The sequence below is a fragment of the Planococcus citri genome, chromosome 5 (assembly GCF_950023065.1).
Source record: "Planococcus citri chromosome 5, ihPlaCitr1.1, whole genome shotgun sequence".
Lineage (NCBI taxonomy): Eukaryota > Metazoa > Arthropoda > Insecta > Hemiptera > Pseudococcidae > Planococcus > Planococcus citri.
Window position 1 is genome coordinate 42,227,148 of NC_088681.1, and position 27,743 is coordinate 42,254,890.

At 34.6% G+C, this 27,743-nt stretch overlaps 3 protein-coding genes across 8 annotated transcripts in view; 2 read left to right on the forward strand and 1 right to left on the reverse strand.

The window, feature by feature from the left end:
- The window catches only part of LOC135847374 (eukaryotic translation initiation factor 4 gamma 3-like), a 78,107-nt gene extending 67,136 nt beyond the window's left edge, over positions 1–10,971 (forward strand). For all 5 annotated transcript variants that reach the window (XM_065366864.1, XM_065366865.1, XM_065366866.1 and 2 more), the window contains 24 exons: positions 2,331–2,560; positions 2,771–2,867; positions 2,961–3,103; positions 3,199–3,279; positions 3,378–3,557; positions 3,675–3,812; positions 3,895–4,101; positions 4,227–4,303; positions 4,381–4,531; positions 4,623–4,932; positions 5,203–5,455; positions 5,533–5,606; positions 5,695–5,921; positions 6,018–6,190; positions 6,272–6,351; positions 6,452–6,546; positions 6,671–6,760; positions 6,906–6,993; positions 7,190–7,348; positions 7,448–7,591; positions 7,670–9,527; positions 9,743–9,863; positions 9,942–10,075; positions 10,778–10,971. In XM_065366864.1, coding sequence (XP_065222936.1) covers positions 2,331–2,560; positions 2,771–2,867; positions 2,961–3,103; positions 3,199–3,279; positions 3,378–3,557; positions 3,675–3,812; positions 3,895–4,101; positions 4,227–4,303; positions 4,381–4,531; positions 4,623–4,932; positions 5,203–5,455; positions 5,533–5,606; positions 5,695–5,921; positions 6,018–6,190; positions 6,272–6,351; positions 6,452–6,546; positions 6,671–6,760; positions 6,906–6,993; positions 7,190–7,348; positions 7,448–7,591; positions 7,670–7,704 — 3,032 coding nt within the window. In that variant the 3' untranslated portion in view covers positions 7,705–9,527; positions 9,743–9,863; positions 9,942–10,075; positions 10,778–10,971. The remainder of the gene's footprint in view (positions 1–2,330; positions 2,561–2,770; positions 2,868–2,960; positions 3,104–3,198; positions 3,280–3,377; positions 3,558–3,674; positions 3,813–3,894; positions 4,102–4,226; positions 4,304–4,380; positions 4,532–4,622; positions 4,933–5,202; positions 5,456–5,532; positions 5,607–5,694; positions 5,922–6,017; positions 6,191–6,271; positions 6,352–6,451; positions 6,547–6,670; positions 6,761–6,905; positions 6,994–7,189; positions 7,349–7,447; positions 7,592–7,669; positions 9,528–9,742; positions 9,864–9,941; positions 10,076–10,777) is intronic.
- Positions 10,972–11,341: 370 nt separating this feature from the next.
- DCTN6-p27 (dynactin subunit 6) lies at positions 11,342–12,417 on the reverse strand. The gene is made up of 5 exons (XM_065366869.1): positions 12,267–12,417; positions 12,025–12,195; positions 11,822–11,943; positions 11,602–11,744; positions 11,342–11,522 (listed from the first exon to the last, which is right to left on the reverse strand). Exons 1-5 carry the CDS (start codon positions 12,278–12,280, stop codon positions 11,412–11,414), a joined length of 561 nt encoding a protein of 186 aa, XP_065222941.1. The 5' UTR covers positions 12,281–12,417; the 3' UTR covers positions 11,342–11,411.
- Positions 12,418–12,592: 175 nt separating this feature from the next.
- LOC135847373 (uncharacterized) lies at positions 12,593–27,058 on the forward strand. 2 transcript variants are annotated; one of them, XM_065366862.1, is made up of 58 exons: positions 12,593–12,775; positions 12,844–12,935; positions 13,048–13,160; positions 13,235–13,372; positions 13,453–13,667; positions 13,759–13,909; positions 13,990–14,224; positions 14,312–14,376; positions 14,448–14,612; positions 14,688–14,902; positions 14,965–15,106; positions 15,195–15,422; positions 15,639–15,735; positions 15,818–15,969; positions 16,063–16,200; positions 16,296–16,564; positions 16,643–16,793; positions 16,877–17,110; positions 17,200–17,337; positions 17,425–17,616; positions 17,723–17,799; positions 17,889–18,036; positions 18,123–18,306; positions 18,374–18,450; positions 18,538–18,669; positions 18,874–18,973; positions 19,049–19,188; positions 20,440–20,589; positions 20,694–20,900; positions 21,034–21,107; positions 21,188–21,338; positions 21,414–21,599; positions 21,689–21,785; positions 21,861–21,964; positions 22,043–22,215; positions 22,285–22,352; positions 22,419–22,501; positions 22,579–22,653; positions 22,718–22,814; positions 22,923–23,119; positions 23,199–23,333; positions 23,411–23,587; positions 23,667–23,734; positions 23,814–23,961; positions 24,040–24,163; positions 24,276–24,379; positions 24,455–24,538; positions 24,610–24,714; positions 24,792–24,842; positions 24,939–25,082; positions 25,153–25,338; positions 25,418–25,467; positions 25,554–25,710; positions 25,799–25,963; positions 26,041–26,106; positions 26,185–26,275; positions 26,368–26,505; positions 26,584–27,058. In XM_065366862.1, exons 2-58 carry the CDS (start codon positions 12,893–12,895, stop codon positions 26,763–26,765), a joined length of 7,776 nt encoding a protein of 2,591 aa, XP_065222934.1. In that variant the 5' UTR covers positions 12,593–12,775; positions 12,844–12,892; the 3' UTR covers positions 26,766–27,058. The 2 variants fall into 2 exon arrangements, with proteins under 2 accessions (XP_065222934.1, XP_065222935.1); XM_065366863.1 differs by having other exon boundaries at positions 22,419–22,480.
- The last annotated feature ends 685 nt before the right edge of the window (positions 27,059–27,743 follow it).

A 27,743-nucleotide genomic window follows, 5' to 3' on the forward strand; every position in this document is an offset into this window, starting at 1 on the left:
TATTTTTTTTTTTTGGAAAAAATTGAGTACGAGCCCCGCTAACTGTTTGACGAATAGCCTAGTGGAATAAGTCACCGTTGTCGTCGATAATTTAGTATTGTTTTTTGTATCAGTAATAATTATGTTGTTAACGAGAAATTTAGGACGTGTCCTCGAAATTTTCGATATATTAATTTTTTATGCAACGTCGAACGGAGGGGATAGCATCTTACTCTTTGTTATACCTACCGAAGCTGAAATTTTCAACGTTTCAAGATGAAGGATTTCTGTTCGAAGTTAGGTTTATGACGAGAAAATTTCTCGCTTTTAGGCTACGGTTATGTTATATTCGAGTTTTGTATTTTAATATCATTCACACGTTGATTAACTCGTTGGAATAGATAATGAAATTATGAAACCGGTAAAACTTATCGGAAGGCGTGACGGGGAGGGGTAATTGGTTAAACGAAGAATTCATGAATAGATAATGATTTTTCTCGTTGGTTCAGCGAAGAAGGAGAAAATAATTAGAAAAATTACTTATTATTTTGATAATACATATAACGTGTGTGGTGTGTTTTGTTCGAAGTTCGATGGAATCTTCGCGATGGTAGCTTTAGCTGCAGCTTTCGAGTTAGGACTGTTAGGAGTAAATTGTGCGGTAACAAAAAGTTGGTTGCAGTTCAAGTTTGAATTCAATTTTCGTGTAAGTGTAACAGACGGTGGAGTTGAACTTGAATATTGTGGAAAATCGAATAAATACCTACGCGAAAAAATATTACATTACATCGACGACGAGGGAACATTATCAGTTTGAGAAACGTCATCGAACGTCGAGCTTTCAACATTACGTTCATTCGTGGCATCGTACGCTTTATTCGGGCGAGTAAAAAAAAAAAGGAAAAAAACTCCAACCAGGACGACCTTGAAACTACCTACTTAATAAATCGAAAGTGTAGGTCATCTTTTTAAAAACGTTGCTAGTTGGTGTAGTGCCGCGGTTCCGTTTCGAGTTCGACGACGTTCGTGTGCGGCTGGCGGGTTTCGGTCTTCGGTATTTGCCGGCCATTTTGATAATTATATCGGAATCGATCTTCTTTGCACGTGTTTGACTAGTGTGTGTGGCTGTGGTGTATCCGGGCATTGCATTGGTGCAATGTGCATTCGGATTTTTTCGAATCTGACTCGTTTTTAGTATTATCTTTTCGGACCTGGGCTTCGGATGCCGTTAGAAAATTTTTAGTATTTCGTTGACAACCTTAACCGGCTTATTGGTGAAAATTCCGTAGTGATATATTAGTTCGCGATCGTACGTAAAATGCGCGGGATAAATATGAACGTAAATCATTAACGAATTCGAAGAAGTAAAAAAAAAACATACGTGACACGCGCTGGATTATTTTCATCCGATTCCGATCACCGTTTGATGAAAGTGAAAAATCACCCTGTATCTGTAATCGACTGCCAACATATCGGATTGAATGTCAAAATGACGAGTAAGATGGAGTTTTAATTTCATTTCGTAGCAGTAACTGATGTCGATGTGTCTGCGATAACGTGGGAGTCGAGATTTTTCGCCGGTTATGTAACGTAGCGATTTATTAGGAATGAAAAGAGAGAAAAAAAATCACCGAACCCGTATTTGCCTCGGTATATTGTTACATTAGACGACGATGGGTGTGTGATTTTCTAGTCTGTGTGAGCGTGTATATATTGGGTCTGTATGTTGTCGTATGAATTCTCTTATAGCCAAGTTTTCATACGACGAGCTATTTATAGTCTCTTTACTCTTTTATTTATACGAGGAGAGAATGTGAAGACGTGACGAGCTCGAGTCGAGCTTCTGCTTCGCGACAGGATGGATTTTTGTATTTGCTGGGTTTGGGTTTTTGACGTCCTCGTCTGCGTATGTTTCAGTGTATTGTTTACTCATCTATGTACGTAAATTAATCGAACGGCGTGGTCTATCGAGAAGATATTATTTCGATCAGCGCAACGAGTGTTTAGTTACGAGCCAATGTACGTCAGATTACGTACATATTCGAAACGATTCCGTCGTTATTAAGTAATAATTCAGCGTGTGTATAAATATATATTAAAAAAATGAAGAGAAAAAAAAGAGATACCTGCAACGTTATCAGCTAAAGCATTAATACAGATATTACACGAGTATTAATTGGAGGAAATTTTTCTCATACTTGTAATCTATAGTACCGTCAAACAACGTTCATATTATATCGATGTCGATGTTAGCGAAAGTGATTAAAAGTTTATTGCAACGATAATACATGTGCGATGAGATGAGGCATTTAAGGTTGTACTTATCATCGTTTTCGTGTGTTCTTATTTAGGTAAATCGAAGAAAAACAAGAAATCTTCCAAGAAGGAGATAATAAATAAGAAGGGATCGGAGAAAGAGGGCTCTGATATGGATGTATTCACCGAGAAACCTTCTTCGCCGCCGGAAAAAGCTCGCAATGCTGAAAAAGTGCCCGCTGCTCCGACCGCTGTACAAACTAATAATACTACTGCGAATCGTTCCAGTAAAACTAATTCTAGTCAGAAACCTATCGATGATAAGGTAATTATCAGAAATACCTTTCGTTTCAACGTTCGAGTTGATTAAACTCTAGTCTAGTACGTTTCGATGATTATATTATAATTATGATGCGAGTAGTTGTCATAATATTACATTGATGATAAAATTCTATGAGAAACGAGAAAATATACGCATTAGTTGGTGACTTTAGTAAGCTTCCGATACTATTAACACGATTTGATCACTTTTCAGGAGGATATTTCCGCTGTGGAGTCGAAGAAAGGACTCGTTACTCACCAAAACATTCCCACAACGCAGACAGTTTCTACATCTGATTCACAAAAGACTGGTAAGTCGTCCTGTTCGGTAACCTGTTGCTTCATTCACGATAACCTACGTTAAAAGTAACCATATTCATTCGAATTTTTTTTTGTGTTCGTAGAACAACCAACTGTCTCAGATTCTCGTCCGAGGAAGTATACAGTCGAGTTTCTGTTATCGTTACGTGATTTACCCGATTGCAAGAAATCGGTAAAAGTTGCCAATGATTTACCGGGCAATCTGTATTCAGATAGTGGTTTTCAGGTTAGTTTTGGCTGACTTTCGGTGCTACATATTTATTTATCTTGTAATGGATAATTTTGACTAACAATGCTATCTTATTATCTGTTTCGACGTAGTTGCGAACTCAAGGCGCTTACACAGCCATGCCTAGTAATAATTTCATGATGCCTGCATTTATGAATACGGGTCGTGGTTCGGTAAGTTTACTCCTCATTGTAGCCTCTGTAATGCTGAGGAATTCGTGATGTACGTGGTTTTATTCATCTCGTGGTATGTATTTTTTTTTTCAACGCAGATGTCGTTACCAACGCGTAAAAGTCAACAAGGTAGACTGAAGAACGATCGACAACCTACAATCCATGTTACCTTATCGCTTAAGGAAGACGTTCCTTTACGCTCTTCGAAGGATGCTTGGAAACCGGCCAGACTGAATCCAGATATGAGGAATTTGAATAACGATGATAAGAAAACTCAAGTACGTGTGGGAGTTGGTAGCAGATGTGAAACCCATGTCATGTGATGACGGTGGTGTTTGCGGTTTGATCGTCGTCGTCGTATATGTTTTTACAAATGTTTTTATCTGTTTCCGTAGGAGTTGTACAAATCCGTTACTGGTATTTTAAATAAATTAACGCCGGAGAAATTCGATCATCTGATTGAAAAAATTAAAAATTTACCAATCGACAATGTGCCCAGATTACAAGGTGTTATAGATTTAATTTTCGATAAGGTAAGTTTATCGTGGCTGAGAATTGCGGAATATTTCGAATCACTGCTGAGTTCTTGATGATGATTTTGTTCTGTTGTTATAGGCTATCGACGAACCTGGTTTTTGTAAATGGTACGCCGAAATGTGCCGTGTGATGCAAAACGTTACTGTGCCCGATAAAGATGGCGGTAAAATGCAAACCTTTAGGATACTTTTAATTAATAAATGCCAGCAGCAATTCGAGCGTGATAAGGCCGAAGAATTGGATGTGATAAAGAAACAAGAAGAAATCGCCGCGTGTACTGATCCGGTAAGTAAAAGACAGTTCGAAATTACGATGTTTGAAAGAAGAGATCATGATCACTTTTGGATGAGTATGTTCTTGGTACGGTACTTTTTCACTAATGTGTAATTTGATTTTTTTTCTTTTTGTAGGAAAAGAAAAAAGAGCTTCAATTATTATTCGAAGACACCGAACGTAAAGTTCGCCGAAAATCAGTCGGTAATTGCAGGTTAGTAAACTGAGAGATTATTCGTCATTGCAGAAAAGCAATTCGGTTTCTAATTTTTCGTGTATTTTTGTTTCCAGATTCATTGGTGAATTATTCAAATTGCAAATGTTAACCGCTAAGATTATGCTTCGTTGTATTACCAAGTTGCTAGGATCAACGGACGAAGAGTCGTTAGAATGTTTATGTAAATTGTTAACCACCATCGGAAAGGACCTAGAATCGAAATTGGTAAATATTTGTGTGATGAGTCACCTTCGCTGTACCCGTTTTCCCAATGGTCTGTTTATTTTTTTAACGAATTTTGTTATTATTTCATTAGGCTCAAACTCAAAAGAAAGAATTAGAACAGTATTTCGATAAGATGCAAGATCTTTCAGAAAATAAAAAACACAAAGTATCGTCCAGAATCCGGTTCATGTTGCAAGACGTGATCGATTTGAGGAGAAACGAATGGGTACCGAGACGCGAAGCCGATAACCCTAAGAAAATCGAGCAAATTAATGCCGAACACGAACGTAAAGAGCAAGAAATTAAAATGATGAATCTTCAAACTCCTCAACGTGGCGGTCGCGGTTACGACGATAATTACAATAATAGAAATAATAGAGATTTCAATAAGAAAGGCTCCAGTAAGTAGGATATCGAGTGTATTCGATTTGTTTACATTTTGGTTTTTTTTTGGTGGGGGTGTTTTATTTTTAGAACTTGATATTAAATCAAACGATGATGAGTTAAAAAGCTAATCTTCTCTCTTAATTAACAATGTAGAAGACGAGATACACGAGCTGATTTGATTAAACCTAGATTTTATTTCATCTTTGTTTGTTTTAATAGCTTTGATATTCTTTTTATTGGGAATGACTTGTAATGAATTGTTTGATTTTGTTTAATCCTAACAGGAACTGGTAGCCAAAACGACGACGAATGGAAGACTGTCAGTGTCAAGAATTACAAAACTCCTAATTATAAAGTTGACACGAATAAATTTAACGCTATTGGTACGACGAGTCAAATGCAAGTTTCTGATTCGCTCGGTCCTACCGGCGGTTTCAAGCAATGGAGCTTTGGTGTAGCGGCGTCTTCGAAAACACTCAACGATAAGAAGAGTGTGTCGAATTCGTTTAATCCGTCATCGTTCTCCACTAGTAATAGGTAAATTGGTCGTTTTCTTCTTTTCTCTCTATTATCTTGTCGAGTAGTTGAAGTAATCACATAACTTTTTTTCGTAGTTTCAGAAGTTTATCGAATAAGGTGACGCCGTCGTCGTCGATGGAGAAACCTAAACCTTATCCTAATAGAGATGGTAAGCAGTTATTTTCTCGTCGTTGATAATGCATATTTTGTGTGAAATCGAACATAATCGTTGAAATGTATTCTCTATTCGTGTTTAGTCGCCGAAGCGGGCAAAATCTCGCGCAGCGGATCCGCTCAAAATATACATCCGTCGTCGCGTGAAAGCTCGATACCAAGGCAGCAGCCTCCGTCTCGAAATGCTTCGCAAAGCTCCAGACAACCGTCGTCTTCGTCCTCGTCAGCGCCTGCGATGCTGCCTGCGGACGAATTAAAACGAGCCACCGTTACCATTTACCAAGAATACGATAGTAATAATGATTTGAAAGTGAGTTCGATTACCGGAGTTTGTTTTTCTAATTTCCATCAGTCTGCTCGTTATTAACGCAATGGTTTTTTTTTTTTTTTTGTTGCTGGGTTACAGGACAGCATGGAAACTTTCGAAGAACGATTTAATCCAAAACAACTAGCAGATGCTGTGCAAGAGATGATAGCTTATATAATAGAAAATAAACCTAAATCGGCCGCCAAATGCGGAGTATTTTTAGTTAATTTAATCAAACGCGGAGTTGTTACCAAGAAGCATTTTATCGAAGCGTAAGTTCGCAATTCACCCCTGGAATGCTTCGAGTGTGTAAGATGATTTGAAATGTTAATCTGGTTTTTGTTCATTTACAGGGTGAAATTTTTCTACGATATGGCGGATGATTTAATTATAGACTGTCCTAATATGTGGATCTCTTTGGCTGAAATTTCAAGTGCGTTGTGTTTCGTCTCATTGTCTGTCGAGATGTTGAAAATGTGCCTAGAGTTTAATGCTTCATTGTTTGCTTGTTTTTTTTTTGAAATTCTGTGCAGGTCCACTAGTTATTCAAGACTGTTTACAAATTAGCGATTTACAGACTGAAGTACCGAGTAAAACGTTGCTAGATCTTATTAAAACTACGAATGAGGTAAGTTTTCAAACTAGTCGCTCAGTCGCTCATTTAAATGCACCAACATTATTTTATTATTCTTGAATTACCGTTTTATGTATCAGATCAGTGTCTTAATACATTTTCGTTTGGCTTGTTCTAGGCTCCTGTAGATAAGGATAGTGTACTGAAGAAACACCTACTAGAAAGTCTGGAAAAAGACAACTCCGATGAAATCATTAAATGGATCGATGTAAGTTGGCAATTAGTACAAGTGCAGGAGAACTTTATTGGATGCTTTGATGCGTAGATCTAGTTTTTCTAATGGGGTTTTGTTGTTTTACTGGGTTAAACTTTCTAATTTGTTCTAAAAATTGTTTTTTTTCTCTGTTTTGCAGAATAATTTCGAAAACAGCCGAAATTCCACGTTGTTGGTCTCGAAGTTGACGACGATAGTTTGTGAAATTATCGATAAAGTGTGGCAAAGTAAGTAATCAATTGCGTAATTGTTCTCATTTTATAACAGTCTTTCAGAAGTTCTAATTTTTTGTGTAGTGTTCAAAGTGACCTAGCCAAAGAGAAGCATTTTTTTTTTCGAAAAATTTCATTTTATTTTTCTACTATCCTTTCTTCGTGTGGTCGTTTATCATGAAATATACAATGGAATAATTTTTTGTTACAGAGGAAAGCAACAAACAAGGTGACGAAAGTAATGCCATCGAAGATACGATGAAAAAGTACAACAGATTGTTGAAAATTTATATCGAAAACAAAAGCGAATTAGAAATGCAATGTTTATTGGCTGTGCACGAATATGTGGATAAGGCGAGTTATCCGCGAGGTAAGTCGATCACATTGGTTACAATGGCTTGTGTCGTGTTTTTGTGATTTTCATCTCGTACGAACAATTATTTCACCTTCTGCTGTGCTATGTTCGTAGGTTTGCTTCACGGAATATTCGAATCATTATATGATCTGAAACTAGTATCGTACGATTCGTTCGAACAGTGGAAAAATAGCGACAAGACACCTAGATTGGGAGTTGCGATGAGTTTGTTACGGCAATTTTTCGAATTCTTAGGAGGTAAGGTTTCGATTTTCATTTCCAATTACGATCGAATTATTTTGTTGTTATGATTCTATTCATTTTCTTCTTTCGCAGAAACGCAACAAAACGACGACAGCGCAAATCGTTGATGAGCGTGCTTTTGGTGTTGTTGGAAGTTTGATTATCATGTAATATATTTTAATTGCGCTGAAGTACACGCGAAAAAAATTATCCGTTTATTTTAAAAAATGAATTAGATATAAAAAAAAAATGAAAAAAATATGTATTTTTTACTTATACGAATATTTACGACGCGTACTAATGTTATGTATTTGTACAAAGCGAGTGCTATTAGAAAAGTTGAAAAAAAAAAGAAAAAAAATCCTTTTTGCCGGAAATGAAATTATATTATTAAGAAAAGATTTGCGTAGATTTCGCGTGCTAATTTCTCTCGTGATTTGTTTCCCTCGCTATTCGCATCAAAGTTTATCGACGACTTCCTAAAACATTTATAATACGGATCTTTTTATACGCATGTATCGAATTTTTAATTATTTTTTTTTCTCCTCGGTCGAGTGTACGCACGGTATCGTTACGCTGCGCGTTAGTTTTTTTTACCCGATATGTAGATAATTCTACGATGAATTTTTTTTATCGCGTTGCAATTTTTTTGCTCCTGATTTTGTCGTTAAGGTTTCGAAATTTTACATCTACGCTATTTTTTCTCCCTTTTTTTATGTTGTATATTTTTAATCTTCCTTTTTTTCATATTATATTTCTCTTCCTCGGCAGAACATGACCTGATGATCGATGATCTTTTTTTCTGCGTTATAAATTCTTTTGATTTTTTTTTCGTCTCTTGTTGGGTAATTTTTTTCTATTCGAATTTTTTGGTCTCGTTGAAAAATTGTTGTGTTTGAGAAAAAAATATCCGGTGAATGTTTTTGCGTTTTGCGTTTAATTCGCAGTTCATTTTTTCTTTCGTTTCGTTTGTTTAATTAAAGGAATAAAAAGAGGTTAATTTATTTAACGAATAATGTATATAATATTTTTAATTTTTTAAGGTTTATTTGCTATATTTATAAATATATTCCTACCATAGGTTTTAAGTATCGTATATGTACGTATGATGATGTTATATTTATTTTAAATACAACGCGCATATGTATGTATAATATTTATAATACGGATTTTTTTAAAAATGAAAATCGAAAAAATTAACGAACGTTGTAAAACAGCGATCGGAGGTATCGTTGCGGTGCGATTTCCTCCAATGGCTGGAATAACGTAATAATTTTTTTTTTTCGTTATTTTTCAAAAAACGCTGTGATTTGCTCGCGTTTTGTTATCAGACTCTTTGTTGACTTGATTGTTGTACTGTTGTAAGTCTTTGGGGGTCGCCACCCCTGGAGAAATGGTGTATGTGTTGTATTATATAAAAAAAAAAATGACGGTTCATTATTTTTTCTTCTTTTATATACATATTATATATTATTTAAATTGTGATCATGCGTGTAATATATATTTAATTTTTATCTTCGAGTTGATTTTTTGCTCGACTCGACTCGAAAACCCCCTTTTAAAAATAATTGCCTTACCTATCTGCCCCTCTCCTTATCCGAGATAATCAAATATAAGGTTTTGTAATTTATTTTATCAGCGTTTCGGTGAAGTGTGACGTAGAAAAAAGGTGTATTCGTATGTATAAATAATTCTTTTTTTTTTATTTGTACGATTTTATTTTATATTTGTATTTTTATAAATCGTGATTTTTTGTCGACGAAAACTTTTTTGTATGTAATTTTTTTTCTCTCGCGTGCGCGCCCTTTATTGTGATTGTAATTTCGTTCGAATGAAGATTCAATTTTGCTCACGGATATCGGACGACGCGACGTCGCGAACTCTTGGACTGGATTTTACTTTTTCATGGTACCAGAAAAATGACCGGGGAAGCGGATACGTGCGCTCTCAGGTGAGTCGAGATTTTTTTATATGAAAATGTTAACATGAAGCTGAATTTTAGTTCGATTCCTCCTCTCTCTCCTAGTTGAATTGAAGTCATCATCCCCTGATCAGATTGTTAATCTGAGGGGATAATCCTCTTTCTGTGTCTCTGATATGAAAATTAATCGAATATGTATTTATGGCGAAATTTACTAATTGTTTGTTTTTTTGTGTTCTGTGCAGATGCCTCACGTATCAATTCTCCTACAAAAGCATCGAATGTATTCTCGACTTGGTCTTTTCTGACGTGTTATTTTTCTGGTTGTGACAATCAACCAAACTGCTCGGGATTCTTGGTATCCTGGTAAGTATTTTGATGATCGTTTTTATCACGTGGAAGACGAGTGAACCGATTTTAATGGATTTTTTGTCCGATTTACAGACAGTTTGTCCTAACTGACTTACTTGAATGAATTTGATGGACGTGAAACGAGTTTGAAATTCCGCTGCTGTATGATTGGACGCCAGTTCGCATATTTATTTGATTGCGGGAACGATATAATCGTTGTGATTCGCGTAAGTATCTCTGATTTAGAGTTGATTTGGTAATTTTGCTAGATTATCTGTGATGAACTTTTGACTGGAGTCACTGATTATGTGAATGATAACTGTCTTCTGAGATGTGCGGATTGATGTTAAGTTTAGATACGAAATTTCGCCAGATTATCTGTGATGATCTTTTGACTGGAGTCACTGATTATGTGAATGATAATTGTCTTCTGAGATGTGCGGATTGATTAAGTTTAGACCTTTAGATACGAAATTTCGTCAAATTATCTGTGATGATCTTTTGACTGGAGTCACTGATTATGTGAATGATAATCGTCAACTGAGATGTTCAAAGTTTATTATATCACCGTACTGTATTGCGAATGTCTCTTGGACATAACAAGTAATTCATCTCTTCGATGCTGAGTCTTGTGCCAAATTTGACATTTTGACACTGGATGTTGATGACATGATCTTTATTTGAGATCATGTTAATCGAAATCAGTGATCGAATTTTTTATGATCATTATTATTAATTAGTTTCCTGCGTGCGATTCTTAATCGTCTTGAATGATGAAATAATTGACTGGAGTCACTGATTTAAATATTGTGATTATGATTTCAATGCTGATCAAGTCGATTTACTAATTAATTCTTGTTAACGTACCTAATATTTCTATTCCTAATAATATCGGTTTTCTAATTGCTACGTTTTGTTTTTGATTACAGATAAACCAAGTGAACTGTTCACAAGTAACATTTGTATATAATTTCGTACGTATCATCATCAAGCGGCTTGAATTGTTATGATTGTTTTTTTTTTTAAATTAAGGACTGATTTTTGTTTTATGAAATTTAGTTTGTTTGTATTTTTTTTTTTTTTTTTTTTTTGTAATTGTCAAATAAATACTATGTTACTTGGATTTTGTGTTTGAATTTTTGTTCTAACAAATTATGAAATCTGAAAAGAGAATCAAATGAATCATAACCTTATGGCTTATGTAACAATTGAAGATCACAACCCAGGTTTAAAACTGTTTGGAATCATTACCACCAATCCTTTTTTTTGGTCAGCTAGCTGAAACAGTAACCAGAATCAATAAAATGGTTTGAAATATTTTAGAAAAGAAAATTACCAAATTGAATGAACGGATCAAATGTGTCGCATTTGTTGATTCCATAAACTAGAATAGACGCTTGTCTAGTGAAAATTGGCAAACTTTCGATATTCAATTAGAACAACCCTTTACTATCTAGATTCTCTAATTTGGTAAAAAAAAAAATGGACCAATCTAAAGAAAAATACTGGATATATTGAGTACAAAAAAATAAATAACAGTGAAAGCAAAAAGCAATAGAAAAATCATTCTTGAGGCGCTTGTTGTTCAGTTGGAACAGCTGTACTTCGAGACCTTTTCAAGTGATGATAATTTGGTAGCATTTTAGTGAGAAAATCTCGTTGGAGATTTTGATTCTGTAATAATTCAAGAAATCAGAATTATTATTATATCGAAACACATCAAATAATCGAATTATTACTAATCTCGACTTACAGGAGGTTTATCAGATAGCATTTTACGAGTGCATTTTTCACCATAAACTAAAGTATAATCTGGGACTTGTTCGGGGATAGTTAATCGACAACCAGCTCCTATAACGCAGCCTACTCCTAAATTTACCATCGGTCCAATGTAACCTAAAAATGAGAGACGAATATGTAATAACCATTGCTGTACAATGAGCTATCTGTAGTATTTCAATAAGTTGGCTTACTTTTACATTCGAGTACATTATTATCACCTACACTAGCCGATTCCACTTTACAGCCTACTTCAAATACGTTATTGTTACCGATGACTAACGTAGGAGGATCATCTCCGCTGCTGTTTTTGGCACTGGAATTTGATTTAAAAAGTATTTTAGAATTTTCTCAAAGTGGAAGAATCAAGAAGGAGACCGAGTTGACCGAATATTACTTGTTTATTATGAGGACTTGCTCTTCGATTATGTTACCATCTCCTATGACGATGGGACCGGATTCGGCGATTATTGTAGCGCAAGGATGGACTATGGTCATCGATCCTATGGTCACATCTCCGCGAATTTTCGTTTCTTTGCAGACAACTGCTCCGTGATAGATTTTCACCCTGTAGAAGTGAAAATTTACAAGATTTCTGTTCATATGATATTACTTGAGAGGGACGAATTGAATACGTACTCGGATTTTGACATCTTGGCATGATTTGAGTTAGAGTAACGATTCTGAAAAGAATTTATCGGAATTTGAATGAGAAAAATTAAATTTGTGTTTTTTCGAAAATTTGCTTATCACTTTTCCTTATCAAATTTTCTCAGGTCACTTGGATAAAAAATTGGCACCTGCAGAAAAAAATTGAAAAAAATCACAATTTTGCTAGCGCTTTTAGCGATTACTTTTTGAACTAGAACGTCGTCGTTCGAAACAGCACTGTGAGTGGCCAAATTCTGAACTAAAATTCAAATTTTTTTCAGGCAGTGAAGTACGAGGGGAGTGCAATTCTTGATAACAGGAAAAAACATGGAAGATCAACCAACGAAATTTAGAAAATAATGTTATAAATTCTGTGTTCTTTTTATTATTTTTCATTGAAAATGTATATTAAATAGTTGTGGATCTTATCAAAATCAAACTTGTGATCTTCTCAAGAAAATTTCTCATTCGAATGTATTCAAGTTCTTTCAAACCGGGTGAGTTTTCTTTGGACATACTCATATGCCCACATTCAAATCACGTGTTGATATTTACATTTTTTCAGATGAATAATCTCAAACTTGATTGCATTTTCGGACTAAAATTATCTCAAAATGGGATCGAGTGAAACTAAACATAAATTAGAAGATGTTCCTGGTAAGTGAGAATACATGAAATGTGATTTCTCGTTATTTCGATTTCGAATCTGGTGTTTCATCACGTTCGTTTTACGTTCATTACGTGATGATAATGAATTTTATTGTTTTAGAAAATGACGAAATTGAAAATGTAACCGTAGTCGAGCCCAAACCTGAAATCTGGTTACCGGATCGATTCAATTCGGCGCTTTCCAAATTAAATGACGATGACAGGAAAACACTGGTACGTTTCATCTTACCAGTAAATACTACAGAAATGAGCATTTACTAATCTGTAACATTAATCAATGTTTCCAGTTATTCTGTCAAGCAGTTACTGCTATTTTGAACAGATTAACCCCTGATAATTTCCCATCGTTATCTGGAAAAATCAAACAATTACCGATTGATTCGCCGGATAGAATGCAACGAATTGTGCTAATGATTCATGCTAAAGTACACAATCATTCAGTTTTCGTCTAGATTCTCCCTCGACCATTTGCAAGTATTAAAATTTTCTATTGTTATGTTCATAGGCTATCCAAGAATCGAAATTTTGTGCCTTATATGCTGAATTGTGTGATCTCTTGAGAGATGTTCAAGTCGTAAATGAACGAGACATCAGGACACCATTCTATTTATATCTAATCGATCACTGTCGAACGTTTTTTCGAAATAGTTTGAGCGAACCCAGCGAAGTTCTCGAACAAAGGGAATACATACTCAGGAAAAATTCAGTCGGAAATTGCCAGTGAGTCATTATTAGTATTATGTTGTAGGCCTAATACTTCTCAAAATGGATTTTTAAATTTTTTATAATCAATTAATTACCTTTTTTTCAGGTTCATTGGTGAACTTTTCAAAGTATACATGATACATCCGGAAATAATATTTCAAATATTGGACCAACTTTTTCAAACGAATGGAGATATGGCTATAGAATGCGCTTGCTGTATTCTAACTACGATAGGATTTTTTTACGAAGAAAAAATTGTAATAAATCAACGTTGATTTCAGTTTTGTTGCCAGGGTGTCTTAGTCCCCATTAACTTAATTGTTTGTATTTATTTCAGAGAGAATTTCCGGCGGACTATCTGAACAAATTCGAATCATTATCATCAACGGCTAGATTATCTTCGCGTGTTCGTTTCATGATTCAAGATGTATTAGATTTAAAGAAAAACTATTGGAGTCCAAAAAGAAGACCTGAGTTGCCGAAAACTTCGAAGGAAATCGAGCAAGAATTTATAGAAGAGGAAAAAAGGCAGAAGTTATTCGAGTTAGCAACTGCGTTTTGCGAATATAGTGGTATTTACCTGAAGTTTATCTTTATTACTTGTAATTTGTGTTGTTAATTCTTCGGTACCTAATGTTTGTATTTTTTTCTCTCAACAGATTGGCTGTCCATTTCTGAGCATTTCATCAAATGTGTTCACGGATCGAATGATGGTGAAAATGAGGTACGAGCTCTCAACGTACGAGATAATTCTAGATTTTTGATACAGTGTTCTTATTATGATGATTTTTTCAGGGATCCGATTTTATCGACAAAGCTCCCTCGTTCGAAGTTTCTGTTCGTCATATTATCGATAAACTGACCTACGATAATTTTAGTACATTTTCCGAAGCTTTAAATGAGTTACCAATTGATGATACGTCTCGATTGAATTTCGTTATCGATTTGATATTCGAACAAGTGAGTTTTTACGTTAGCTAACGTGAACTGTACATCTAAATGGTGATATTATATTTCATTGGTTTAATCTTTTAGGTCATCAGTAAATCTAACAGCTGTGAATTGTACGCAAAATTGTGTAGTGGTTTAAAAAACGTTCGCGTGCCTGATGAAAACGGTGATGCAGCTGAGAGTACTGCGTTCAAGACACTCGTAGCTAATAAATGCCAGCAGCTGTTCGACGATAGTAAAACTCGCGAATTGAAGGATAATACAGATGAATCCCACCAAAAATTAATCGTTATTTGTCGGTTAGTATCGGAGGATTTCGTTATCACATTTTTCGATCGATCTTTAAAGTTTTATTTTGCAGATTTATCGCCGAATTATTCAAAGCTCAAGCGTTACACGTTCTAATCGTGGTCAATTGCGTCCAGAAATTGTCAACTTCGGCAGACGAGAAGTCTTTGGAATGCTTGTACGAATTATTAAACATCGCTGGGAAAACTTTTTGGGTGCTTATTAAATTATTTATATCGATGTCTTCCTGTGAACAGGACTTATAAACGAATTTCTTGAACATTTTTATAATTTTATCTATAGGAACGATTACATCGAAACAAGAAAGCGTACGCTAAATTATTCAGCAAAGTTCAAAGTTTACTAGAAAATGAACAGTGTTATCTGTCTCCTGAAATGAAATCTATATTGGAAAACTTGCTTGGAACGGAGAACCTGGTTAAGCCGAAAACCACCGATGTTGATTATGTTGAAGGAACATCTTCAACAAACGTACAAACTGATTTGAGTCAAGAGGTTATCGACGATGAGGTAATTTTTCCAAAAATACATATTGTAATTTATTTATCTAGCTCTGGTATTTGTTGTTTTCGATGATTATACCCTTGATTACGATGCGAGTAGTCATAATTCTACATTGATTGATGAATATGTTATTTAATGAGAAACAACATAACCTATAAAGTGTAGATTTTGTTCCTAAAAGTCTATAAAATTGGTTATAATATGCGAATGTATAAATTCCAGAAAGATATGTCCACTGAAAAGTGCTCCGATAGCGTCATTACTAGTCACAATGTTCCTGAATTGAAGGCAGCTGTACCTAATACTCTCCAAAAGACTGGTAAGTTTTGTCTTTTTTTAACCTACCTACGAGTAGTTCTCCTATTAATCTTACTACTTTTTTAATTTTGTGATTTATTTAGAACAAACCAGCGTAGAATCTCATCTCAATGCGCGCTCAGACGTTAACTCGCAGTCTAAAACCCACGTTACCTTTTCGTTACAAGATAATCAGAATTCGAACAATTTGAATATAAATTGGAACCTCCCTGTGCACCTTCCGAAAGAAACTAGAGTACGTTGTTTGTCATTTAGTCATCTGCGTTTTGTACAATATTGATTTAATTTACTAATAGTTGATTGTGATTTGCATTTGTGAATTTTTTAGGAACTGTTCTTTTCCTTTTCTGAAATTCTATGTGATTTACAACGTAGCAATTTTAAACAGAGTATCGAGAAAATTACTTCTCTGCCTATTGATAGCGTACTCAGATTACAAGGTGTTGTGGCATTAATTGTCGCTCAGGTGAGTTAAGATATATCGAGTGCAGGGAAATACGAATCGATCATTTTAAATTGAGGAAAGCTATTCAATCAAACATTTACGTTATCTTTTGATAGGCTATAAAGGAACCCGAATGTTGTCATTTGTACGCCGAACTGTGCGCTGCGATGGAGAACGCAAAAATACCAAATCAAGCAAGCGGTGACGGTATATCATTCAGAATGCTTTTAATCAATAAATCTCAGCGAGAGTTCGAACGTAATAAAGATGAAGAGTTGGAGATTTTGAGAAACCAAGTATATCCTCGGATGGGAGAAAAAAGAACGAAGATGTTATTGAACAAAAAGGGACGTGGATTTCACCGAGAAATGATCGCCATTTGTCGGTAAATATTGAAGAGAGAGTTCAGGATTCGCTTTTACTGTCTCATCATTCTCTGATTCGGTTTTATTTTTTATCGCAGATTTATTGGTGAATTGTACAAGCAAAGGATAATAGTTGCTCGATCGATATTTCGGTGTGTCACCAAATTATTAGACGCGAAGGACAAATGTTCGTTGGAATGTTTATGCGTATTGTTGGAAATCGCCGGCAAAAAACTAGAAGAAGAAGTAGTACGTGTAGCATTATTCAGCGTATTATTGTAAACTTGTCACGGTAGATGATAATGTTTTAATACGAATTGAATTTATTACAGCCGTTGTGTAAAAAAAAGGAATACGAATCGTGTTTCGAGAAAATGGAAGAGATTCTAAAAACCCCTGTGAAAAAAAAAATTAAAAATATGCTTCGTGATGTGATTATTTTGAAGAAAAGTGGATGGGTTGCGAAGGACCAGTCTATTCTGAAACTCAAATATGTTGATCACAAAGACCTTAGTGAGAAGAATATCTCAATTGAGCAAATTGAGACCGTCGCCAAAAAAAATCAAGTACGTTTAGTCATTTTGATGACAAAACATTGTTTCTTGTACGATATTGGGTTACTTTAACCATTGATCGTGATTTGTATTTTTTTCAGGAGGTGCTCGTTTGCTTTTCCCGTATTTTAAGTGAATTTAAGCGTGAGAACTTCGTTCAAACTGTTAAAGAAATTGCATCTTTACGGATGAATAACTCGTCCCCATTGAATGGTGTTGTAGATTTGATTTTCGCTCAAGTGAATACCTGCTTATTAAATAAGATGGAGTAAAGTACGAGATGCTAGTTGCAAATTTAGCAAAACTAATCTGTTGATATTTTATAGATTATCAAAGAACCTGAAAATTGCGATCTGTACGCTAAACTGTGTCGTGCGATCCACGAAACGTGCTTCAGAAATGACCAAGCGTTTAGATCAATTGTACTCAATAAATGCCAGCAGGAGTTCGAACGTAATAAAAATAAAGAACTGGAGATTACGAGACAGCAAAAAATTATCAAATCTTGTACCAATAATGTAGGAATCTCTCTTTAAACAATTCGTTTTCGTATCGATATGCCAATGATATAGTCGTTGAGAAATGAAATGGCCTGATAACTAAAAATATTCGATATGTTTTTAGGTAGCGAAACACCAGTTTGAATTATTATTTGAAAAAAGAGAAGTTGAATTTAATCGAAGATCTGTCATCATTTGTCGGTAAGAATCGAGAAAGTTTTCAAAAATATCCTTTGTTGTGTATTTTTATAGTCTTATGTAATTTTATACGAATACTTTTTTTATTATAGATTCATTGGCGAATTAGTCAATTGTGAAGCTTGCACCGTTGGAATCCTGTTTCGTTGTATAGACAAATTATTAAAGCGTGAAGAACCATTATCGTTAGTATGTCTGTGCATTTTACTGAAAACCATTGGAAAAAATTTATCGAACCTGGTATGGTTGTGTCACTTATGTTAGTGTGAAAAATGAAAATATTACGTATAATTAGATCATTTTGATACAAAATGAATTTTTAACAGGAATGGAATAGAAACTTGGAACGGGATTGGTGTTTTGATAAAATTCTAAAACTTAGTCAGAGCCAGAAACACAATTTGCCTACTGAAATCAAATCCATGTTGCGAGATTTGATTAGTTTGAAAGAAAATGGATGGGAAACTTCACCTGATTCAAGAGACGTAATCGACGATTTTGAAAATTTCTGTAAGTTGATTCGATTACCAAGTTTACTGATTGAGAAGGAACTAATTTAGCAATAAAATTGAAATAGTTTTGACAGGAGTTTGTAATCAAGTCGAATTGGATCCAGAGTCAAAGACTGTGGCAAATCATGAAACAAATACTAGGGTAGGTCAGCTTGGAAACGAGTGGTTCTTTATTCAATTCAAAATTTTACTCGATCTGACATCAATTCATTTGAATTTTCGTTTTCAGGAGTCAAATGAATCAATAAATGAAGAATCATCTCTCAAATCAGGAGAGATGAAAGACGACCATTTAGTTTCTTGTGATGGAACCGATGCTGACTTACAAAGCGATTCTAGTCAGACGTTCTTCGACGATGAGGTGACTGAATGAAATTGAAATTGTACTCGATTCGTATATAGCTTATTTTATGTGTAGTTTCGATGATTATGTTCTTGATTATGATGCGAGTAGTCATAATTTAACATTGATGAATACGTAATCTGATGAGAAACGATATAACATGTCGATTTTCAACGAAGATTTAATTTTTTATGAGAATAATATACGAATGTACGATTCCAGGATATTTCGACCGCAAAGTGGGCAGATGGTCTCGTCTTCACGAATCAAAATGTTCCTTTAAACCAGGCTACTTTAACATCCAATGCATCCGAGACGACTGGTAACTTTCGTCTTCTGAAACTTTTTATCATTAATTATCCTGTTATTAATTCCTGTAATTCAATTGTTTGTACAGAACAAACTGTCTCAGAATTTAAACTAAAGAACCATTCAGTGGGCGAGCCTGAATCAGATATTGACTCCACCTCTTCGTTCGGAGATAACAAAACACCAGCCAAACTAAATCAAAATTCGGATATTTCGTCGAACAATGAAGTACGTATAATCGTGTGGATGGAACAGCTCTCAATGCTATGTTGATTTACTTTATCAATTGATTATTGTAACTATCCCACTTAACAATAGATTTGCCATTTTCCACCAAAACCGAAACGCCGGTTTTTTTCTGTAAGTAAAACTGCCATTTTGAAAAGTGCTCAAAAATGACAGTAAATTTGCTGGTGAAAAAATTCCAGCTAGAAGCGGCTACTTTGATAAAATCCGTCACTTAAGCAGCCGCTTTTGAGCTACGAATCGCAACTGTTTTTATTCGCCGATTCTCCGGTTCTCGCTTGTAAAAAGTCGCCGGCTAGAATCCGCTACTTTTATTAAAACGGCTGCTTTTGAGCTGCGTTAGATTTTATTGTGCTGCAATGATAGCCGTATGATGAGAGTGATAGATCGCCATGCGGGAGTCGTGGGTTCGATCCCCTGAAATTTCAAGTTTCAAAAATCTGCTGGAGGCTCCAAAATGACTTGAACCCACCTGAAGTCGTCTTCAGAGAGTCCTAAAAATAGAGTGCAGAGTAAATTTCCGCTTTTCATCTCCATTTAATGTAATGCCAAGTTTCAGAAATCTACTGGAGCCTCCAGTAATTTTAAAAGTCGCTGGAGACTCCAAAACGACTTGAAATCCACCTGCAGTCGACTTCGTAGCGTATTGAAATTAGATTGCAGAATAAATTTCGTCTTTCCAACTCCATTTTGATGAAATTTTGTTGGAATTTCAAGTTTTAAAAATCTGCTGGAAGCTCCAGAACTACTCTAAACAGTCTGAAACGATTTCCTATCGATTTGGCAGGTCGTAACAACGTTCTATGTCAATTTGGTAAGATTTTGATTTTTTCCCCTCATTTTTTACCTAAATTTGATTTTCAAAAATTCACCAAAATTCGAAAAAGGCACTTAAGCATTTGAAATTTTGTCAGATGATGAATTTTCGCTTGTTCTTTCGATCTACCTTTGTAAGGTTTGAAAATTTTCGTGCAAGTCCTATATGTTGGAACGCAAAATCTGCGATTTCGGCTGACCTGTCAATCAAAATGGCCGCCATTTTGTGAGTAGGGCCATGTTTTGTTTTGAGGACAACGGCTAGAAATGTTCCTTAGGAGTTAGGACTCCCCCTTTGAAAAAAAAAGTTGTCCCGGAGGATCGGCAGGGGGTGCAATAGATCTTTATGCGTGCCCCCGACTAGGCTTTTTCACCGGCGAATCTATTTTCATGTGGAACATGTTTGTGTTTTTCCAGAAAGTACTCTCTTCCTTCTCTGCACTGCTAAAAAAATATGACTATAAGAATACGACTGATAATTTGAACGAGCTTATTGAGAAAATGGCAACTTTACCAATCGATGACTTACCCAAATTACAAAGTATTGTAGATGCAATTTTCTGTCAGGTGAGCGAGAAATATCGAGAAAACGAAATACGAAATGATTATTCTGAATTAATAAAAACCAATCGGTTGATATTTTCATTGTTTCGTTTTGTTATTCTCCAAAGGCTCTCAAGAAATATAAAAATCATTACCTGTACGTTGAGCTGTGTCATGCAATGCAGAACATTACAGTATTTGACGAGAAAAACGGTGAAGACCAAATGTTCAGACAATTTTTGAACGGTAAATGTATGAAAGATGCTGACCGGGGTATAAAAGAAGAACGGAATTTGGCGGATAAAAGAAATAAACTGGAATCCTCTGAAAGACCAGTAAGTGATCGATGTCGTTTCATTTATCGAAACTAAAAATTTGAAAGACGTTTTTTGCATAGCCAGCCACCTTTTTTCCTATTTCTAATAATCGTGTAGGCTTGTTATTTTAAAATATTTATTATATTTTCAGCCAGGGTATGCTCAGATTAAAGCATTAGAAAAAAAGGAACGTAAATGTGGACGAAGGTCGCAAAACCGTTCTAGGTAAACATAAAAAAAAAATCATCTCTCGCACATTTTCATCATCCTACAACGTTGCATTATGTTATTATTGTTTATTGCAGATTTACTAGTGAATTATGCAAGCGAGAAATGTTGACTCTGGATACGACGATTCATTGTCTATCCAAATTATTGAATTCATCAAACTGTTTATGGTTGGAAGGTACGTTCAATTGGCTCATAACGACTGCAGAAAAATCAGAACTAGAACTGGTAAGTGGCAGCGTTGTTTTCTAAATTAAATCGTGTAAAATGATGTTATTTTGATTCGATTTTTTTTTCCAACAGTCATCAAATCAGAAGGACCAACTAAACTCGATATACGAACAAATGAAAGCGACTGCAACGCCTTCGTATTTGAAAACAAAAGAGGTAATGTTGCAAAAATTGAGAAATTTAGTGGAAAATGAATCGAAAACTGCCACGTTGAATCCAGAGTCGAATATCGCGACAGCAGATCAAGAAACAGCTCAAGTATGTGGGATTTTAACGCTACAGTTTGCTCCGAATTTAGACATTTGCCTCCTTGGACTGATTCCGGTTTATTTAAATTTGTATTTCAGAATTTAAACGAATCTGTAATTAAAGAATCCGCCATCAATACTATCGAGTTGAAAAACACCAGTTCCGTCCTTGCTGAAAACATCGCACCAAATATGAGTCAGTTTCGTGTTAATTTTTCAACTGCATTTTTTGGTTACATTTTAAAATGAAACGATTTATTTTTTTCAACAGGTAGCAAACCTGCGTTACTTTCTCGCAAACAATTTGGTTCCATAGAATCCTACGAATTGCTGCGAAGTGCTTTCGATCAGTGGATGCCGGACGAAATTATGCCTGTAAATATACGTGTGATGATTTTATAATATTTTTTTGTGGTTGACGTATTTAAATTCGTAACATTAATATTTTTAAAGCACTGGTTCGAATTATCGAAGTATACTTGGAGACGGAGTACAATTCCGAAGGCTATTTGCGAATTGATCTATTTCGTAATGAAAAGTGATCTCGAGAAAGCTGAAAAATGCGGTAGATTCGTCGTCCATTTAATGAAAAACGATTATATCACGAAAGAAGAAATTGTTAAAGGGTACTTTGATTTTGTACTATCGACTTTCACTTTTGTTGCCAAGAAATGAAATGTCATTATCTGTTTCAGGCTTCGTTCTCTTTTCTCGAGTACCGTTGGTAACCAGCAAATGTCTACCGAGCTAGAACTTGTTTTGAGTAAGTGATTTATATTGCGGTATTTCATCTGTCATTTAATCGAACTAATCGTACGTCTATTTGTAGGCCCTTTATTCGAGAGTGGACATTTGATGCTTGACGATCTGAATATGATTTTTCAAAATAATGTAAGTTCTAATCAAAACGAAGTAAGACTGACAATAATTTTGCTTTCAACTTTTAAAATTTAGTTCGAAATTATTGAAATGGATCCACTCTTTTGCAGGAGGTGAAAAAAGAAATCGTTTTGGAAAACGAATCGGTGTCGAAAGAACACGTGAAAAATGATTCGCAGAGTAAAGTACGTTGACTAATCATTTTGCTGCCATTTTTTAGAATTTTGAATTATACGCTCTCGTTTGCAGGAAGTGAAAAAAGAACCGATTTTGCAAAGTAAACCAGCATCAAAAGACGTGAAAAATGACTCGGCTAGTTTACAGCAAAAGATACCGAATGTTGCAGGTGAAAAATTTTAAAATCGATTACTATTCTGTCAGCTGTAGTTTATTTGGTATTATTTTATTTGTTCAATTGACATTTTTTTAAATGTTTCTTTTTTATTATTGGTAGAGCAAAAAGTGGTCGCTCCCAACGTACCATCGTTCTTTGATCCATTTTCCAAAATTACCACAAGCACGAGCGATTTGACTAAAAGAAAAGTATCATCGTTCTTTGACCCATTCTCCAGTGTAACCAGCAGCACGAGTGATTTGACTGCAGGAATTCCTAATAGCGATATGACCAACATCAGACCCGATCAGATCCCAGTAAAAACCCATACTTACTAATTATTTTACCCTTACAAATCTTGACTATGATATTAACAAAATTTTGTGCTATTTTCAGGATGCAATTCGCGATATTTTGCAAATACAAACTCCGAGTAATTTTTCATCGGCGAACTTTAAACGTCAGATGAAAAATATACCTTTTAATAGAGCCGCCGAATTAGAGTTTCTTGCCAGTAGTGTTATTAAAATGGTATTAATTCGTGAATTATGATTTTTTTTTCAAATGAAATTTATATTTTTCATAATTTTTAATTTAAATAATTTTAGGTGGTAAATAATCCTGATTTGTTTGAATTTTACGTCAAACTTTGCACTCCTATTATGATGTTGGTGGCTGAAAAAAAGAAATTCTGGATGTTGCTGATGAAAGCTTGTCATACCTATTTTCATCAAGTTGTATTTATAAAAGATAATTCGTCATCCAAAGACGAACCATCAGCTCAAGTAAGGCATTTTTTCCCACTTGATTTGGTATTGTGTCCATCCTTCGATTATTAATATCGTTTTTCTTTTCGAAAAATAGTTCAGTTCTATCGCCAAGAATCCGAAAAAGGCAACCAAGAAAACGGAGCAATTGAAAGGATTCTGCAGGTATAATTTTCTAAAACCTTGAATGAAAATTTGAAAACATCTGTAGCTGACCCCAGTATTTTTTTTTTCGCTTTGGTAGATTTTTTTCACTTTTAGTGAACAGATTGAATAATGATACTGCCAATATAAATGCGAAACGTGCCATGAGAAAATTACTTGAAATTCGAAAAATTGATTTGTTCTGCGAAATATACGATCACTTGAATGAAGACGATGCTCATTTCGAGGTTTGTAAAAAAACAGAACCGAAAATATATTAATTTCTTTAATCGTTGTCAGTCTAATGAAAAAAAAATCGGTTTCAGGAATCACTTTTTGAATCATTTATTCCTGAATTACTATCCAAAAATGAGTTGGAAATTGAATATCGAGAGATGTTGAAAAGAGTAGCTGATGATTACATGAATAGAAATTCTCAGCGTTATAAGAGTAATAATTTTTACTTTCATTATGCATTTTTTTTTTAAATCGTCAATTCGAAGGAAGAAAGGAAGCTCGCGCGTTCACTGATTCAACGTTTTTTCAATTTTTTATTTCGCAGGTCAACAGAAACAGCTAAAAGATGTGAAGACTTCTGAAAAGTCCAGAAAGCGTAGTAGAAATCGTGTTAGAAATGAGACTAAAGAGCTGATCAGAAATCTTACGGTAATTATTCATATTGATTTTACTCTTGAGCTTGAAGATGAATTAAGTATCTGACTCGTGTTTCTTATTTTGTAGTCATCTGTGTGGGATGAAAAATCTACAGTCAGTTCCAATAACTTGGATACATCGTTGAACAGTTCAAGCTCGTCGGACGAAATTGTAAGTATTAATTTTAAAATAAGGATTCGAATAATGAAGTTATAACGTGCACTGATTTAAACTTACTTTAGAATCAGACTGAACCGAGTACTTATTCCAAGTCATCTTCATCGGACAACCTACTCGAATCAAACGCTAGTGATTCAAAGTTACCTACAAATCAGTCTAATGATACCGTAAGTTAATAATGTAGTTGATATGCATCATTAAATCCGTTCTGAGAAGTAATCAATTCTGATACTTGATTTTATAGGCTACGAATGCTATTTTAAACTATGGAAACCCACTTGCGGCATCTCACAAGGTATAAATAGTAATTTATTAATTTGATCGAAAAAGAAATCGTAAATACTAAACTGTGCAGTAGTTGTTTTAATTGAGATGGAATTCTGTTCTTAAGGAAATTGTCGATGCAACAGTCGACGTATTGAATCGATTAAAAGAACCCCAGGATATTTCCTTCGAAGTTACACACAGATTGACTAGTTTGCCTATCAATAGAGATACGAAATTGGCCGGCGTTGTGCACCAGATTTGTAACCGAGTGAGTATAATTTCCTTTCCTGTTGTCGAATACGAATGTTGGAAAATATTTCATTTTGATTTTTACTCAGGCGATAAAAGATGGAATCCGTGGACGACAATATGTCGTATTATGCGAACTTTTACAGCATTGGAGTATCGTTGATAAGAATACCGGAAAGTCAACTACGTTCAAGGAACAATTGATTACAGTGATTTATACAAAATGTTATCAAACGAAATTGAAAATCGAAGAATACCACAAGAACATCGAATCGGTAAGTTTTGAGCAAAAATCGACGTATGAAGCCGAAGAAATTCATTTCGATACTGAGTACAAATTTGTTTTGATTTCAGGTGAAAGAGATTCCTAAAGAGCTTCTTTCCAGAGTAGTTGGTTTCTGTGGGTGAGCATAGCTTAGTGTACTTGATAATTAAATTGTGCGAATTTTACTTTATGATCCAGCTTTAATTTGATTATTTTTCTGTTTAGGTTCCTTTGTGATATTCTGAAATCACCGGTGTTCGGCCATGAAATATTGATTTGTCCGGTGATCGAATTATTATCACTGGATCCTATCGATAAAGACATTATGGGGCTTTTAGAAGAGTTATTGGTTATCCTTACGATCGATTTGGATCTGAAAATGGTAAAATGTTTTATTCATTGTATTAACTCGCTAACTGAGTTGAAATCATGACGATAATCACATTTTTCCCAATTGTTTTCTTTCTCAGACTGCGAAATTTTCGGCGCAAGAACTCAAACAGTATAATCTCTTGTCCAAAATGATTAAATTTTTGCAAGAGATGATCGATTTTCAGAAATGTGACTACGGGTCTAGTGATCCGAGCTCTGTCTGTCAGAATAACGCAACCCAGTCTACCCTAAAACAGCATCAGGTCTGAATCATCTGTTTTCTTTTTTTATTTACGAGATACATACTTTATCCTTATTATATATGTTTGCTTGTATGTAGATCTCAAAACGTGAAGAGTTGGAGACGCATTTGAAAATGAATCCTGCTGATGTTCATGCTATCGCTGTAAGTACCTTTCTTTTTCTTGAAAAAAAAATTAACCCGTCAGTGGAATAATTACCGTGTTTATTCGTTTATCGACAGACACGTTTCAAAAGAATAAACGAACCCCATGAAAAATTATTGGACTCGGTAATAGCACCAATGTGTGATTCTTTTCACCAAAAATGGAAAAGTAAGCGCCAGTTTTTATTGAAACTATAACTCTTCCTAGTCGTTGATCAACATTCGCGAGTGGTTTCATCTCATTCCTTGATTTATTTACAGAAGACGAAAAAAGAAATGCCGCCGAAGAATTCTGTTACGGGATAATTTTCAGGAGTATTCATGATACTATGCCATCGTTCGAATTTCTTTGCATAAACTCAGTGTTCGAATGTGTGAAGAGGTTGAAAATCCCCTTTGGTAAGAAATTCGCATTTTCCTGTCCGTAAAAAAAATACGAATCTTTTTTCTAAATTTAGACATTTTTTATTTGCGCAGAAGTGATGTCGACTGTGTTTGAAGTTTTCTTTCTGTACGGAATAATTTCGTACGAATCGTTTATTCAGTTCAAAAACGTCCACGTGTGTGAGAAATTGTCGGAAGTGATGAAATTGTTCAATTCGCCGGTCTTCCAGAATTACAAATTGTCTTCCAAAGTACGAATTGATGAATTTCATTAAGTTCTCGTTTTAGTTCGGTAAATTTTTATTTTTACCGTGTTGATTTTGAAAACGTACTTGTGATTTGTGTTTTGTAGAATAATTTTTAAGAAAGAAAAAATTGAAAGGAGTTTAATTACAATTTGAAGATTTAATGTGATTATTGTGCTGTTATTATTTTAAATCTTTATTCGTGTAAGCGCTGCTGATTTATATTAAGGAAAAAAACGTCCCTATTTTTTGCTCATCATTTTATGAAGTTCGTATCATGTTTTGTTAATGAATTTTTTTTATTAAAGTTTTTTTCGTTTCTAGTTTCGTTATTGGTTTGTTTAAGATTTCCTGATATCTTCCATCTTCGTAAACTTTCTTTTTTCAAGCCAAAGGAGTATTATTATTGGAATGAAATGAAGAATTATCGAACAATAAAATCCGAAGTTTCGAACTGATGATTTAAACAATATCATTTTGAAGCCTTTCATATAAAAATTAATGTTAGGTAGGTAAGTCAAAATCGAACTCTTATTACAAGAGAGATATTTTGTTATATTGGTGAAATAATCTGCTGTAAATGCGAAATGAATAATAATGAATGATGGAATAGGATGTCTTATTGAGATATACTCAAATTCCTATTGAATTGAAGTTTCTGTAATTCATGTTTTAGCGATTTCATTTCGTTTTGGTTTGGCGTTGCAGTCTCGCGTTGGTAATTGTAAAATGAACATTTTAAAGTTGGATCTGATTTTGGAAACCTCTCAGAATGTATTTAGTTGCCTAATTGGTTATCCTTGATTTGAACAAAGATGGGAAAAAAGAAAAAAATCTGATTGTTGTTTCGTTTTTACTTACCTATCTACCTACCTACCTACCTACCTACTCATAAATCATTTGGGTGTGGATGAAGAATTCATTGATTGATTGACACGCACGCATCAAAAAGTTCTTCAAATATGAAGTTCAGTTCATTATTTGTTCAAGTTTTATTCAAGTTCGTCC